Raw genomic sequence first — 16,173 nt, 5'->3', positions numbered from 1 at the left:
GCTGGTGGGTCTAGAGTGGATGCAGTTGGGGCTGTCAGTCAAGATCCGCAGGTCCAAGATGCCTTAGAGGAAATCTGAGCCACAAATTCAGGGCGACCACATCTCCAAAGAAGGCCACATACCAAGTACTTAAAGATGCTACTCACACTGTCTGGCTTCAAATCTCTGCCACTTAAGCAGTTTGTAAATTTCCTTAATCTGCCTGTACCTCAGTCTTCTCATCTGTAATAATAATAAAACAGGCCCACACTCATAGGATTGCTGTGAGATTTAAAAAGTAATAGATGCCGCCCTGGCCGGTTTGGCTCAGCGGTTAGAGCGTCGGCCTGCGGTCCTGAGAGACCCGGGTTCGGTTCCCGCTAGGGGCACGTACTTCGGTTGCAGTTTGTCCCCGGCCCTGGTTGGTCGTGCGGGTGGCAGCCACTCGATGTGTCCCTTTCACGTCGATGTTTCTCTCTCTCTCTCTCTCTCCCTACCACTCTATCTTTACAAAAATTGGAAAAATGTCCTCGGGTGAGGATAAAAAAAAAAAAAAAAAAAAAAAAAAGTAATAGATGCCGCATTCAGTACAGTATTGGCACATGGTCAGTGCATAATCAAATGTTAGCTTCTGTTTGTACTTAGTCCCATAACAGCACATGATGAATGCCTAATAACTTCTAGAAGAGAGGTATGAACAGGGTTAGGTGAGAGTAGAAGCTGGAAGATGTGTCTTTCCTGCAGGATTTGATAAAATGTTTATCAAAGAGATGGCGTATTAGTTAGAGCTTGAGCAGTGAGCAGGAGTTCGTCACACAAATAACAGGAGGAAGGGCTCACCCAGCAGAAGTAGATGAAAAGGCAGAGATACAACAGCACTTAGCTTATGTAGAGTGAAGGAAGTTCATCTCATTCAAATCATTTATGCAGTTAAACTCACAAATATTTTGAAATATTCATTTATTATCATAAAGCAAACACACACACTCACACAAAAGAAATAAAAGAATATCCCCTTCCTAACAAGACACTCTAAAAGTGCTGAGATGAACTTTGGTCAGTTCAGAATTAGGTATTGTGTTTTATTAGTAATACCCTATAAAAGCTTGATATTGATTCCAGCTCTGTGTTAATATAAGTTCTATTTGATTGTTTGTATGTTTATAGACCCCTTTAGAGTAGTTCTTAACTCTCAGAGTGAATTGACAAGTTTTTTTTTACATAAATGTGACCATTTGATTCAGGAAACGTTGCGGATTATCTTGACGCTGAATTTGTCTTCTGTCAGCAGTGTGGTGTAGTGTGAGCAGCCTAGACTGCAGATTTCAAGTCACTGCCCTGTGTTGAACTCTGTGAAAGTAACTAGCTTCCTGGGACCTTCCTTCCTTCCTAACATAAATACAGTCAAACAAGTTTTTGTTCATTTGTGATCCAGGGCTTGCTATGAGCCAGGTGCTCTGCTGGGGGCTTTTGTATACAGGATCTCATTTAATCCTTCCTACAACCTTGGGCTGACCTCTGATATCCTTTCTTCCACCTTGAGCTTCTGCAATTGGCTGTTTTAGGGCCCAGAGCAGCTGCCTTCTTATTTTAGTAGTTTAATCATTCTGTTTGGCTGGGAACAAAACAAACAAGCCACAGTGTTTTCATGTTCCAAAATGGGCTTTGGAGAGTACACATTTTCCTAAGTGGAAATGCCAAGTAGGCGCAATGCCTTTCAAATCCCCCTGTCCTGATGCTTGCCAAGAGAGTACAATGGGTTGTTGATTTGATGGTTGCCCAGACAGTCATATCCGTGTTTTGTTTTTTTGTATCTCGTTTCCTAGTGTAGTATTTTACACTAGATATTTTCTAGAAAAAAGTATCTTATCCATTTTTACTTTGCCAGTGTGCGATTCTCATGATTGAATAAATCATTTTTATGGTACTTGTTTTGGACATTTACCATTTTGTCTCTTCTTAAGTTTAGCATACTGTTATAATGTGTCAGCGAGATAACCAGAGAGGCACAGCCAAATTGTAAAGAAGCGCTGTATTCTCGCTGGCGAACTGCAGAGCATAGTCTCCCCTCAGATTGGCAGCCATGATTCTTCCAGCTCACCCGATTTTAAAGACAGAAGCCCCCCCCCCCCAGGACTGGTATAATAGTGGGCATGACAACCATTACCGAAGTCAAAATTAGCATTACTCACCGGGCTCAGAATACCTGCAAATGCCTGCAGTTACCAGTACTGGAAACTGCAAATGCCTCCCAACACGTGGGGCAACTATAATCTTAGGCAAAGTTCCTTTACTTCTAGGGGTAATTAGCCCATTATTGGAAAAATACTGAGGAAGGTCCATTGATGTTAAAAATGGAGCTATTTCTCGCCTTAGCCAAGAGGCCTACATAAGAATGGAATCCAGTCGCCTTAGCCTCGGGGCCCAGGTCAATACCTTCTATTTACGAATCTACTGATTTATATAACCAATGCCCGTAAAGTCTGAGTTTCTTTATTTCTAAAATTAGGACAATGAGAATGTTTATTCTACTCATGTCACCATCTTGCAAAAATTAAGTAAGGCAATATATATGAAAATTATACAACCGATGTTATCATTATTATTATATCTCCAAATTAGGGTGTTTTTTCCCAAAGTAATCTCCTTGGAAGAATATATACTTGCTCCTTGAATAAAACATAAAAAGTATAGTGTGCTTATTAAAGCGAAGTTTCTTCTTCCTCTTCTCTTTCTCTTTTCCTTTCCCTTCCCAAACAATTCAGCTCTAAAGCCATTAGGTGGGCACCACAAGGTAGTGTTACCCTGGGAGGAGGAGCACAGGCCACAGTCCAGAGAAGGTAGTCAGAGCCCAGACAGGGAGGACGCCCCAGCCCTGGGGAGCAGCCCGGCTGTGGCGGGGGGTGGGGTGGGGGGGTGGGGGGGGTGGGGGGGTGGGGGGGTGGGGGGGTGGGGGCAGTGGAGGGAGATCAGTTCAAGAGGTTAAATAGAAGACAGTTGTCTTAGTTCGTTCAGGTTGCGAACAAAATATGACCGAATGGGTGGCTTATAAACAACAGACATTTATTTCTCACACTTCTGTAAACTGGGAAGTCCAAGATTAAGTTCCCAGCTGGTTGAGTTCTGGTGAAGGCCCTCTTTCTGGTCCATAGATGGCGCCTTCTTGTGTCCTCACATGGGGAACGGGACCAGCGATCTCTCTCTCCTCTTCCTTTTGTAAGTCATGAATATGTATAATATATAACATATAACATTTAAATATATTATTATATATAAATAATATACATATATAATATCAATTATATAGTATATTAAGTATTGTATATTATAATATAGCATATTATTACTTATACTATTAAATTATATATTATATTAAATATGATTATATTATATAATTGAACTGTACATGTATAATTCCAGCACTTTAAAATCAGATTTTATTTATTTATTTATTTTTATTTTGTTTTTCTTTATTGATTTTTAGAGAGAGAAGAAGGGAGAGGGAGAGAGGAAGGAAGAGGGAGAGAGAGATAGAAACATCATTGAGAGGGAACATCAATTGGCTGCCTCCTGCATGCCCCCCACTGGGGATCAGGCCCACAACCTGAGCATATGCCCTGACCAGGAATTGAACCGGCGACCTCTTGGTATATGGGTTGACGCTCAGCCACTGAGCCACACCAGCCGGGCTCAGATTTAATTTTAATAACTATTTTAATATGAGGGGATGCTGACAGATAACCTACCAGTCAGTGAGAACTTCAACAGAAGAAACAGGAGAATTCATTTATTCAGTGACGGGTTAGGTAGCTATTGTATCCGCACCTTTCCAGTCACAGCCTCTCTGGTCTCTGCCGTGGAGCAGTACAGGGAGTGCAGTCACAGAGCAGGATCATACCAGTGGACGAGAGCCCATTATCACATTTGTGAGCTAGCTTTAAACATAGCTATAGGTTAAAATTAAATTATATAAATGTAAAATTACATAAATGTGAATTAATTAGAGTAAAAAGAAAAGTAGTGCTCAAAACATCACACCCTAATTGTTTACTACATTTTACTGCTATCTATGCCCTTGGGGTTATTTATGACTGTTGTGCCCACCTGGTGGACATGCTCTATAATGATATGTGACTGCTCATCTTATCTCCAGATCAGTGATGTCTCATTGGTAGCTTGAAACTGGCCGTGGTGGGGTATTTATGGAGTTAAAATAGGGGAACACTACACATCTTGTCTTGATCATGTATGGATTGTACAGATTTAAGAAAGTGGTAGAGAAATGTCAATAATGCAGATTAAACTAAAATGGGTGTTGTGTCTATAGTCATTACACTGTGAGCGGCATAGACACATGGGGAAATATTTTTCCATCATTAAAAATATCCAATGCAGCAAAGAAGTCACTCATGTCATTGATGAACCTGTGAAATCCTGGCATACATCTCTGTATTTCACCCTTCCTTTTGCTCCTTAACAAAGGAATCAACCAACATCTATGTCAGAACTATATTCAGTCATCAATTGAAACCATAAGTCTGTAATGAATAGAATATTTTTTCAAAAATCTACATAAGCAGTATGTTATAATTTATTGACATAGAATTTACACAAGAAATATTATCAATTTTTAAGAGACTTTATTTTTTAGAGTAGTTTTAGGTTCACAGAAAAATTGAGCACAATGTACAGAGAGTTCTCCCAGGCCATCTTCCCCAAACATGCACAACCTCCCCGACTATCAACATCCCCCACCACAGTGATAGGTTTGTTACGATGAACCTAAAATGACACATCATTATCACCAAAGATCCATAGTTTACATTAGGGTTCATTCTTGGTGTTGTACCTTCTATGTGTTTTGATAAGTGTATAATGACTTGTATTCACCATGAGTGTATCATACTATGTATAGAATAGTGCGCTTCCCTAAACATCCTCTGTGTGCTACTTATTTCTCCCTCCCCTAACCCCTAGTAACCACTGATCTTTTTATTGTCCCCGTAGTTTTGCCTTTTCTAGGGAGTCAAATAGTTGGGAACATACAGTCTGTGACCTTTTCAGATTAACTTCTTTCACTTAGCAGTATGCATTTAAGGTTGCTCCATGTCTTTTCGTGGTTCGATAGCTCATATTCCATCATCTGGATGTACTACCATTTATTAACCCATTCACCTACTGAAGGACATCTTGGGTGCTTCTAAGTTATAACAATTATGAATAAATTTGATAGTACACATCTGTGTGCAAGTTTTTGTGTGTCCATTTTTTATTGTTTGGAAATTGTATGCCATAATGATATCTTTGTATCCTTAAAATTTACAATAAACTTACGTACAAATATTTATTTAAGCTTCTGTTTTTTGGTTCTTGGAGGTTTACCAGCATAGCACTGGTTATGGGCCGTGGTAAACACTGGCTTTTCCTCTGAGTGAAATGTGAGGCCACCAGAGGATTTTGAGCAGGGGAATGGATAACATTTTTAAGGGTTCACTCTAGTTGTTGTGTTGAGACCTTAGTGAAATAGAAGCAATTAGAGAACCAAATAAAACCTTTATTGCAAATAAAGGCTGGGTTGGAGAATGTGCTTTAGCATGAAGTTATCACACAAATAACTTCCTGTCCTCCCATCTAGGCCTTGGAATTGGAGGAAAAGGTAGTCCATGGGGTAGATACTTACATGGAATGGTGAAAGGAGAGAAAACATACCCAGGCTTCTTTCTTTTCTCCTCTCCAAACCCCACCCAGGAATCTAGGACACAAGGATTCTACAGTATTAAAATAACCAAATTGGAGAAATTTTTTGCTTTAATTTCTTCTTTTATTTTTCTCATTAGAACTTTCCTTTTTCAGGTGATTTTGCACCCAGAATTTCTATCCTCCACCAGCCCCTTGTTACCCATGGATTATGAAGAGTTTGTCCGAGGTTGTCATCTTGGAGTGTTTCCGTCATACTATGAACCATGGGGTTATACTCCAGGTATGTGACATGTATAGATTGTGGAATGTTTTGAATTTATTTTATGCATGTGTGTGTGATAGTCAAAGTTGATATATAATTGACTATTGGATAGAGAAGCACACAAAACTAAACAAGTGAATGAGGGAATGTGGGAAATCATTAATGTCAGGTAATGAGAATGATATATAACTTAAGGCAGACTTCCCACTAAAATGTCATTTCATAGGACAAGGTTAAACTTAACCTGAAATGCTAGAGGATCTATATCTAGTCATATCTAAATGAGTTAATACAGGTAAAGAGCTTAGTACTGAGCCTAGCTCAGTAGACACTGCTATTGCTAGATAGACGGGTCTTTTTTCTCTTCTGCGTGCATAAGAGGACACTGGAGCTGGTCTGCAGCCCAGCCTTTGTCTGTTTCCCCTGGCAGCCGAGTGCACTGTGATGGGCATCCCCAGTGTGACGACCAACCTCTCCGGCTTTGGCTGTTTCATGCAGGAGCACGTGGCTGATCCGACTGCGTACGGTAAGCTTTTCCGTCATTGACCCAGCTCAGGAGAAGTGACATTTAACTACACAAAGCACAGGGTCTTTACAAAACCTAATTCCAAGGCTCTCCTGATTAAACTAATGCTTATATTTCTGTTCCACAAAAATAATTAATTATACGGTCTATAGAAAAGATTAAAATGCTATTAATAGTAAACATATTGCCCCAAACTACGAAATGAGTTAAATGAACAAACCAAATTGAGACAGAAAAAACAACTGCAAAAGGAGTATTAAACTTGGATAAACCTGCCCTTTACTTTTTAAAAATTTTTTTATTCTGAACTGGTTTGGCCCTCTACTACGTAGAAGTAATATTACAGTAACTATGGTCTTAGAAGTGATTTTACAATAACTATATCGATCAGCATAATTATTTAAAAGATCCAAGCCAAGTGAGCAATATTCACTTACATTGTTTAATATGGCTGGAGAATTTGCATATAACCATCTCTAAGTCCATGTTGCTTAGCAGCCAGTGAGTTCAGATGGGCTATATTCTCTGCCTACGCATTGTCAATTCCCTGATCCTTTACAGTGGCATTGTCGTTGTCTTTCCTCAGGCTACATTTGTGGTTCTCAGCCATGGATGCGCACTGGGAACACTGGGGAGTCTAAAAAGCACTGACACCCAGGTCTCACCCCAGAAATTCTGGTTAGTGAGCAGCCCCAGGGTATCCTTATACTGCCAGATTTTTTTTTCTTAAAGCACGAGCTATTTTGTTGTCTGTGTGTTGGTGACAGTTATAAACTGTTAAACGATCACAGAGGATATACAGCCTTGGAAGGGAAAAGATAAAGTAGAGGCGATAGGCTGTTAGGGAGTAGATAATGCATGTGGTCTCCCATAGAACCCAAGGAATAGAAGAAGAAATGGAAGAAGAAGAAGAAGGTGAGCCCTGCTTTTTACCTGTGCATTGGCTTGTGTGCCCCTCAGGTATTTACATTGTTGACAGGCGGTTCCGCTCTCCCGATGACTCTTGCAATCAGCTGACTCAGTTTCTCTATGGATTTTGCAAACAGTCACGCCGCCAAAGAGTTATCCAGAGGAACCGAACTGAGAGGCTCTCAGATCTTCTGGACTGGAGATACTTAGGCAGAGTAAGCAAATTTGTGTTCAACACAGAGGACCACTTTAAAAGTCCCACTGGACCACGAACATATTGATTCTAGTCAAAATCTGTAGTCAACTCAGTATCTTTACATTGTTAAAATCTCAGTGGTTTTTCACATACATTTTTTTTTTTTTTACATATTATGAATTTGCAAAGTCGTAAACCCTGTTTTTCACATTTCATCTGAGCCTATAACAGCAAGTGCATTAGGATCTAGCACTGATCTTACTAGTTACTCTATTGACATTGCTTAACTTGATGCATCATAAGTATGCAGAAATGTTTCATGAAGATGAGGAAAACATCAAGACAAAAATCCCCACTTTGTTTCACTCTAAGAGACAATGTGATCATACTCCTCAGCTACAGTGGGTAATGGGAATAATTGTTTTTCAAAATAAGAAGTGCAGAGGGAAGTACCTTCTTTCATGCAGTAGGTTTACAAATACCCAGATGTTCATATATCTTTGCACGGGAGAATTTAATAAAAGATCACTGACTTCACTTTCACATAATGTATCTGCTTAGAAACTGCTGCATTTCCCCAGACAAATGATAGATGCTGCCATTTGCTAAGTATCTACACACATGAATCCCAGTTCTCATTACAACTCTGGATGGCTAATTTTATTGTCTTCATTTTATAATGAAAGCAGACTATTCAGGCTCTTAGGTAGTGATTTTTCAACCTTTTTCTTCTCATGGCATGCATAAGCTAATTACAAAAATTCTGCAACACACCAAAAAAATATTTTTTGCCTATCATGCAAAAAACACAGGTATAATTTTGATTCATTCACACCAGACGTTAGTGTCGTGCTGGTGGTTGTCATTTTTTTATTTGACATCTAAGGGAAAGGAGGTCAGTGCCCCTGACTACATAGTCAGGTATTGCATAATTTAGATATTCTCGCAGTGCACTAGTTTAAAAAAAAATCACAGCTCTTAGGATTTATATTTCTTGCCTAAGGTCTAAAATGAGATCTAAATCCCGTTTGTCTGATTATTCAGGCCTCATCTTCCCCCTCCCCTCACACACCATACGGCTTCTCTGCAGAATGAAACCAGTGTTTTCAGTCTCCTTAGTACAATTCAGAGTTCACTTCGGCTTTTCCCTCCAATGTTTTGTAGCATGTCTTTACCTACTCATTGGATAATAATAAAAGTATAAGCTGTCACTTTTTTCCTGATTCTCAAAGTTAGAATGAATAGAATCTATCACTTTTTTAAAAATACATTTTGTAACTAAGAGGAAAATATTTTATATAATAACTTGGTTGTTGAAGTATGCAGATCTTTTTTTGTAACCTGTGACTTGGTCTTCAATCATAGTACTACCAGCACGCCAGGCACCTGACGTTAAGCAGAGCCTTTCCAGATAAATTCCACGTGGAATTCACATCACCGCCAACGGTAAGTATTTTATGTATTGTTTGTTTGTTTTGAAAGATACATTTCTTTTTTTTTTTTTTTTTTTCTTTTTTTTATGTTTTATTTTATTTTTATTTTGTTTTATCCTCACCCGAGGATATTTTTCCATTTTTTGTACAGATAGAGTGGGAGGGAGAGAGAGGAAGGAGAGAGAGAGAGAAACATCGACGTGAAGGGACACATCGAGTGGCTGCCACCCGCACGACCAACCAGGGCCGGGGACAAACTGCAACCGAAGTACGTGCCCTTAGCGGGAACCGAACCCGGGTCTCTCTGGACCGCAGGCCGACGCTCTAACCGCTGAGCCAAACTGGCCAGGGCTACATTTCTTATTTATGTTAAATCCTAACAACACCTTTCAACTTGGAAGTAGTTAAGTACACAAATGATTATACTTTTTCACAGTGTTCCATCAAAGCAAAGAATAGACCATCAGACCAACCCGAAGCCCTCGATTCAGAGTTAGCCTCATGGATAAGATGAGCAGTCAGCTAACTTGTGTAGTTGGAGAAGCATCTCCACATTCAATCTCTTGGCCTTAGTGCCCGAAACGCCTTCATTAGACAGCCATTCTTTTGAGAGTTGTTGCCTGCTGTAATAGAAAGCTAACTTGCTACCCAAGGAAGTGTTTGAGTACAGGGTGTCAGCTTGGCAAGAGTAATATAGACTGAAGTCAAGCACCACAGGAAGAATTAAGTACAGGGTGTCAGCTTGGCAAGAGTAATGTAGACTGAAGTCAAGCACCACAGGAGGAATTGGACAAGTGAAACATTTATGTTTCACTCAGCAGTGCCCACCAGGGAGTCTTCTAAAAACCAACTGCACATTATATTTATGGGACAAAAAGGTGCTTGTCATCAGTTTCACTTAGAAGGATTAGAAGTAGCAAATACTGCTTGAAGCAGGGCATCAATAATTTCTCTTCAGTGGGATTGTCCTGATAGCTGTCTATATAGTGGTCCAACAACTAAACTTCTTGGTCCCCCTAACCATCAAGTGACAGCTTAGAAGATGAGACCCACACCTTGGGTATGAGGTCCATCTTAGTTACTATGACTCACAGGAGCCAGTGTCTCATGTAAATTTCCACAGACATCTTCCATGGTCTCTGCAGGGTACGCCCAATGACAAGACTCATCAAATGCAGGGATTCCCCAAAGCTATGGATCCTCATTTAATATTTATAGGTCCTCCAAGTACAGATGTTAACTTCCCACTCAGGGGCACTTTACCATGAACAATTTTGCCTACTACTACAACTTCTATTCTACCCATATCAGATGTCCAGGAGAACAGACCTAGAAAGTTAACCCAAGGTACAATTTGCCCATAGAGAAGGTGAAAGGGTTTTGTAAATCCCTCCATCTACAAATTTCACTTCCATGTTCATGACTTTAACAGAGTTCATTGCTTAGCTTTTTTAGAGGTAGACACTCCACTTGAAAGCAATTCAGCTATATTCACCCACTAATCTACTTATTCAATATTAAGTATTGAATCTCCTCTGAGCCAAGCCCTAAGTGCAGGCTCACCGTTTTTCTGCATGGCTTTCAGGTAGTCGGAACCATGAAATGACTGTGCAAGTGTAACATAATAGCAATGTTTAAGAATAGTTGAAATACAGTGACAAGTACTGTGACAGTTGTGTACATTTGTCTCTGTATTCAAGCATGTGCACTCCTAGAGGGCAGGGACCACGTTTTTCATCTGTTTCCTCGGTGCCATTATTGCACCTGACCCACATTTAGTGCTTAGTGTGTGTTTAGCTCAGTGAATTTTAGGTGGAAGGGCAATTTGATCAAAACCTAGTGGTATTTGCTCATTAACTGAAATGAAAATAGCTGGTGGAATTTCAGAGTTAGCTCCGTGGCCTGGCTTCCAGGATTCTTTGTAGTGGTGCTGTCTGTGGCAAGTCAAGGCTGCCCATGTCCTGCAGTTTCATGGAGCAAACCTGAAGGATGACACAGACTGACAACACTATCAGCAGTGTCGCATGACTGCTGAGATGAATGGTTCTGGAGGGATTCTCACCCTGGTTCACGTGTTGCTGCACCGCTTATGTGCTGTATGGCCTTGAGCAAGTCCTTTGGCCTCTCTAACCCTTAATTCTCTTCTGTAAATGGGGACAGATTTACTGGAGTGGTGTTACAAAGATGAAATAAGATCACATATAGGTAGTACTTGGCACATGTCAATGCTTAGTAAAATAAAGCTATTTATTTAACAGATCTCTCTTGAACTTGTTAGTACCAGAGTCAGAGTGAATCAAAAGTACTAGCTCCTGAACAGACCACAGGAAATATCTAACTATGGCCCTGACCAATTTTGCTCAGTGGTTAGAGCGTCAGCCACAGACCAAAGGGCCTTGGGTTCGAGTCCCTGTCAAGGGCATGTACCTGGGTTGCAGATTTGATCAAGGTCATGTGGGAGGCAGCCAATCCCTGTGTCTCACTGTCATCATTGTTTCTCTCTCTCTCTTTCTTTGTCTCTCTCCCTCCCTCCCTCCCTTCCACTCTATCTAAAAAATTAATGAAAAACTATTTTCGGATGAGGATCAACAAAAATAAAATAAAATAGCTGAGGCGTTCTGAAGCCTGGGCTTCAAGCAGAAACAAACAAAAATATAAAAGAAAAAAAAATCCAACTATGTTTTTATAAAATGCACACGCAAAATGTTTACAAATGTATTGGAAAATTGAGAAGTTATTATAACGTTTGTGCCTTACTTGTGTCTTTGGCAGACAGAGGGATTTAAATACCCCAGACCGTCTTCAGTCCCTCCTTCTCCTTCAGGATCTCAGGTCTCCAGTCCTCAGAGCAGTGATGTGGAAGACGAAGATGAGGATGAGAGATATGATGAGGAAGAGGAGGCGGAAAGGGATCGGTTAAATATTAAGTCACCATTTTCTCTGGGTCATGTTCCACATGGGAAGAAAAAGCTGCATGGTGAATATAAGAACTGAACTCCACACTTGTTGAACAGAGCTAATTTAGTGACAGCACAGAGCATAGTAGGAGTGGTTATTTAAAGAATTAAAAACGCCACCAACTTCATTTTCTTCTTCTAGGGACCACAATGGGATTTATTCTCTGCCTAAAAACTGGAGATTAAGTGAATAGCAATTTTATAACTTAAAATAAAATCCAAGTTATTTTCTTCAACTCCTCTTCCCCCAGTAAATTTAGTATGAGGGAGAGTGTTAATTAGAGGAGGAAGGCTGGAAGTGTTTTTTGTTTCTTTTTTTATCCTCACCTGAGGACATTTTTTGTTCAGATAGAGTGGGAGGAAGAGAGAGAGAGAGAGAGAGAAACATCGCCGTGAAAGGGACACATCGAGTGGTTGCCACCCGCACAACCCAACCAGGGCCGGGGACAAACTGCAACTGAGGTACGTGCCCTTAGCGGGAAGGAACCCGGGTCTCTCTGGACCACAGGCCGATGCTCTTAACCGCTGAGCCAAACCGGCCAGGGCTGGAAGTGTTTTTTAAATGGTTAATTTAAGCAATAATAATTTTTACTAGTGTTTTTTTAAATTATCATCACCATAATCCTTTGCTTGTTATTTATAAAGCTTCTGTACCTATCAAACAAGTCTCCCATTCTCCCACCCCCTGAAAAAGATCCTGTTCTTAGCCATGAACGTGCACTACCTACATGTTTTAAATAACTCGGTCTTTAATGATTCTTTTCATTTTTCACAAGCCAGAAATATAAATTTATGTCTAGCTTTGAAGGTAATAAAATTCCATAATAAAATAGTTATCCTCAGTCCAGATGTTGATGCATATTTGTGCATATTTTCAAGGTTACTTCTCAAATTAATGACAGGAAGATGTTACCATCTGTACTGTAGCATCTGCCTGTAACAATTATTTATTGTGGAAAAGGAAAGCCTATTTAAAAACTTGGTCAATCATCTACAGATGATAAATTGTCAAATCCAAATGAATAAATATATCAAAATTTAAAGATTTAACTTTAATTGGTAATGTCTTGTTTCAAATTCTTTTAGATATTTAAATAACATGTAGAGCACCTGCTATGTAATTGCACCTTATGAAAGACAAAATTTAAAAATTACTTTTTAAAAAGAAAAGCAGAAATAAAATTTATAATCTACTTTATAATGACAGTGTCTCTAACATTTTGATGATGTGCTTAGAGACATTGTTGAATGTAACTAAGCATCTTTGTTTCAAATGTAATTAAATCTAAATTGGCAAAAACAAAACAAATCCGCACTCACTCTTGTTTTTTTACAACAGAGTACTATTACTGAATATTATTTAGCTCACAGTGAACGCCTTGGTTGGCATATCATTTGATCTAGGTCAACAGAGGCTCTAAAACAGTCCGGTCTCCTCAGTGCTGTACTGTTGGTAGCAACAAGGAAGAGTAATAATGATGGTATGTCTGATAGTTCAAGACCAGCTAAAAACCATAATCCAGCTCTCCTATTGCCCCAGTATTAGGAAAAAGTAGAAGAACAGTGGGTACACACAACAAGTCAGGCTCAAATGGAAGATGGTTATAGAGGTTCAGGAAGAAGGGAAATAGATTACCTAAAGCCCAATCGTTGAATAATGCCCCATGGATGTTAATTAACCCAGGGCAGCTTGGAAAGTTCTGCACTGAAAAGCAGAAAAAAATATGATATGGATTTGTATTATCTCTTTTGCTGAAGTACCAGAAAGATCTCTTGATAGAAAGAAGTTTCACTATTGCAATAACCATAAAAATGGATCCCTGGTAAAGCAACACACTGTATGTATTCTTTCTACCCTACACCTGGTCTCCTATTCAGAGAGCTGCTGCCACTTGACTCCACCCCCTTGCCCCAGTCATTTTTGTCCTTTCTGCCAGATTGACAAAGCCCGGTGAGGAGGTGAGGAGGAACCAACAGGACTTTTAGATAGCACAGTGCCTAATAAACAGTAGATGCATAAATGAATATTCTTATTGGGAGAAATAGAGGTACAAAAATGTTGCTTTTAAAGATTGTATGGGCCTGGCTGGTTTGGCTCAGCGGTTAGAGCGTTGGCCTGCGGTCCAGAGAGTCCCGGGTTCGGTTCCCGCTAAGGGCACAAACCTCAGTTGCAGTTTGTCCCCAGCCCTGGTTGGGTCGTGTGGGTGGTGACCACTCGATGTGTCCCTTTCACGTTGATGTTTCTCTGTCTCTCTTTCCCTCCCACTCTATCTGAACAAAAAATGGAAAAATGTCCTTGGGTGAGGATAAAAAAAAAAAAAAAAAAAAAGATTGTATGTAGTCAAAGGTGGAGGACAGGAACTATAGAAAAGAGTTTGTGTGTGCTTGACCAGCGACAGCAAGACGTTTTTTATGCATCATACCACACTTCCTTCCACAGTGAGATTTAGGATTGTAAGAGAGCTAGTTTCTCACATAGATGAGAGTATAAAATGTTACAAGTGCAATACTAATAGTTTTCCAGGGCACAAGGAGGACTAAGCAAAGGAACCGGTCAAGAGTACACTGGGGAGCCTCCACGAGGCTTCATAGGATGAGCCTAGCTTTCTATGGAGTAACGTGGGAGAGCCAACTGCTCACTTCACATGGTGGTTCTAAGGACCAAATCAAATGAGAAATGAACTCTTGCTGAAGGACCTTTTAGTCCAGAAGCAGGAGACCAACAGGTTACATTCTCAACTCCCTTTCTCCTGAAGCCGCAGTAAAATAATGTAACTCAAGGTTGATAGGATGTAGACTTTTATTTCTCATACCCAGGTTTTAGAAATAAAGTGAATTGGAGGCTTATTTTAATGTCAGGGCCTCTTCACCTTCTCTCATGATCACAATGGTGGTGTGGGAGGACAGGAGGTAGCGTCTGGGGAAATTCAGGGAAACAAAGCATAATTGAGAACCCACACTGCAGGATATATATATATATAAACAATGCCACAGATAGCCACAGGGGAGGTAGGATAGAGAGGCGAAGAGGGGAAGAGCAGGGCACTGTGCTAAAAGTGGCTGCAAGTCCAATCTGGAGGTGGGGGTATTCTAGTTCAAGGAATGCGTGGGAGGCAGATGTTTCCCCATTTTCAAATCCAAGCCACACAATGCGAAAAATATGGATCACCGATCATCTGTTCATTTCACTGTTGAAAAAAACAAACATAAAGAGAATTGCAAAGACACCTTAAGAGAGGCAGAAAGTTATAGCAAACTGGACATAGGGGTCTTTGTGCTACGACTGTTAATTAGCATATCTGGACAGCAGAAGAGCATTCAGGGAACTCATGCACTTATAGTCCATGGAACTGATGTTATTTTAACAGCTACTGGTCATTTAGACAGCTTTTAAAAACTCTGTTTTGGGGTGAAATACTTGAGATCGGTCTAGTTCACTATTGGAAGAATTACTTCATAAGATAGATTTTAAAAGTGTTCCGGGAATAATCCTGGCTGGTATAGCTCAGTTGGTTGGAGTGTCGTCCCAGACAATGAAAGGTTGTGGGTTCAATTCCCGGTCAGGGCACATACCTAAGTTGTGGGTTCAGCTTCCAAATCCCTGGTTGGGGCTCATATGGGAGGTAACTGATTAATGTTTTTCTCTCACATTGCTGTTTCTCTCTCTCTATTCCTTTCTCTAAAAATCAATAAACATGTTTTTAAAAAGTGTTCTGGGAATAGACATAATATTTAAATAGCCAATATGTACAAGTTGGTGTCAGATAAGTAAATAATTACCAATAAACTGGATATATGCACTGTCTAGAATATCCATTTTAAAATCAAATCATAATTAATGACAGGTTCCTTTTATAATGCCACATAGATTTTTTTAATGGTAGCATATTTTTGGCATAGATCAATGTTACATTAACTTGAATATAGTTTCATTATTTAAGTATGAAACAAGTTACAGACAAACCTTATAAGCAGGGTTTTAATTAATTAACACAGTCAAACTGTAATTCCAAGTTACAGATACATTCACATAAGTATTTTCTTTAGCTACTGAATAACGGCTACATACTGATGACAATAAGAATGAACAATATTTTATACTGATGACATTTATCAATAACAACTTTCAATTAACTAGGTCAAAAATAATTTACATGACGATCATATTGTAATTAAAAATAAATATATTATACTTGTAGGTATGTGTGTGT

General features: G+C 39.6%; 1 protein-coding gene across 1 annotated transcript in view; it reads left to right on the top strand.

Moving 5' to 3' along the window:
* GYS2 (glycogen synthase 2) overlaps nucleotides 1-12,260 on the top strand; it is a 42,265-nt gene extending 30,005 nt beyond the window's left edge. The window contains exons 12-16 of the mRNA XM_036251303.1: nucleotides 5,833-5,959; nucleotides 6,372-6,467; nucleotides 7,428-7,591; nucleotides 8,938-9,018; nucleotides 11,778-12,260. Of these exons, the coding sequence (XP_036107196.1) occupies nucleotides 5,833-5,959; nucleotides 6,372-6,467; nucleotides 7,428-7,591; nucleotides 8,938-9,018; nucleotides 11,778-11,999 (690 nt within the window). The 3' untranslated portion in view covers nucleotides 12,000-12,260. The remainder of the gene's footprint in view (nucleotides 1-5,832; nucleotides 5,960-6,371; nucleotides 6,468-7,427; nucleotides 7,592-8,937; nucleotides 9,019-11,777) is intronic.
* The last annotated feature ends 3,913 nt before the right edge of the window (nucleotides 12,261-16,173 follow it).

Source organism: Molossus molossus, unplaced genomic scaffold, assembly GCF_014108415.1.
Source record: "Molossus molossus isolate mMolMol1 unplaced genomic scaffold, mMolMol1.p scaffold_m16_p_10, whole genome shotgun sequence".
Lineage (NCBI taxonomy): Eukaryota > Metazoa > Chordata > Mammalia > Chiroptera > Molossidae > Molossus > Molossus molossus.
Note: the sequence above shows the minus strand (reverse complement) of the source record. Positions and strands in the feature narration are given on the sequence as shown.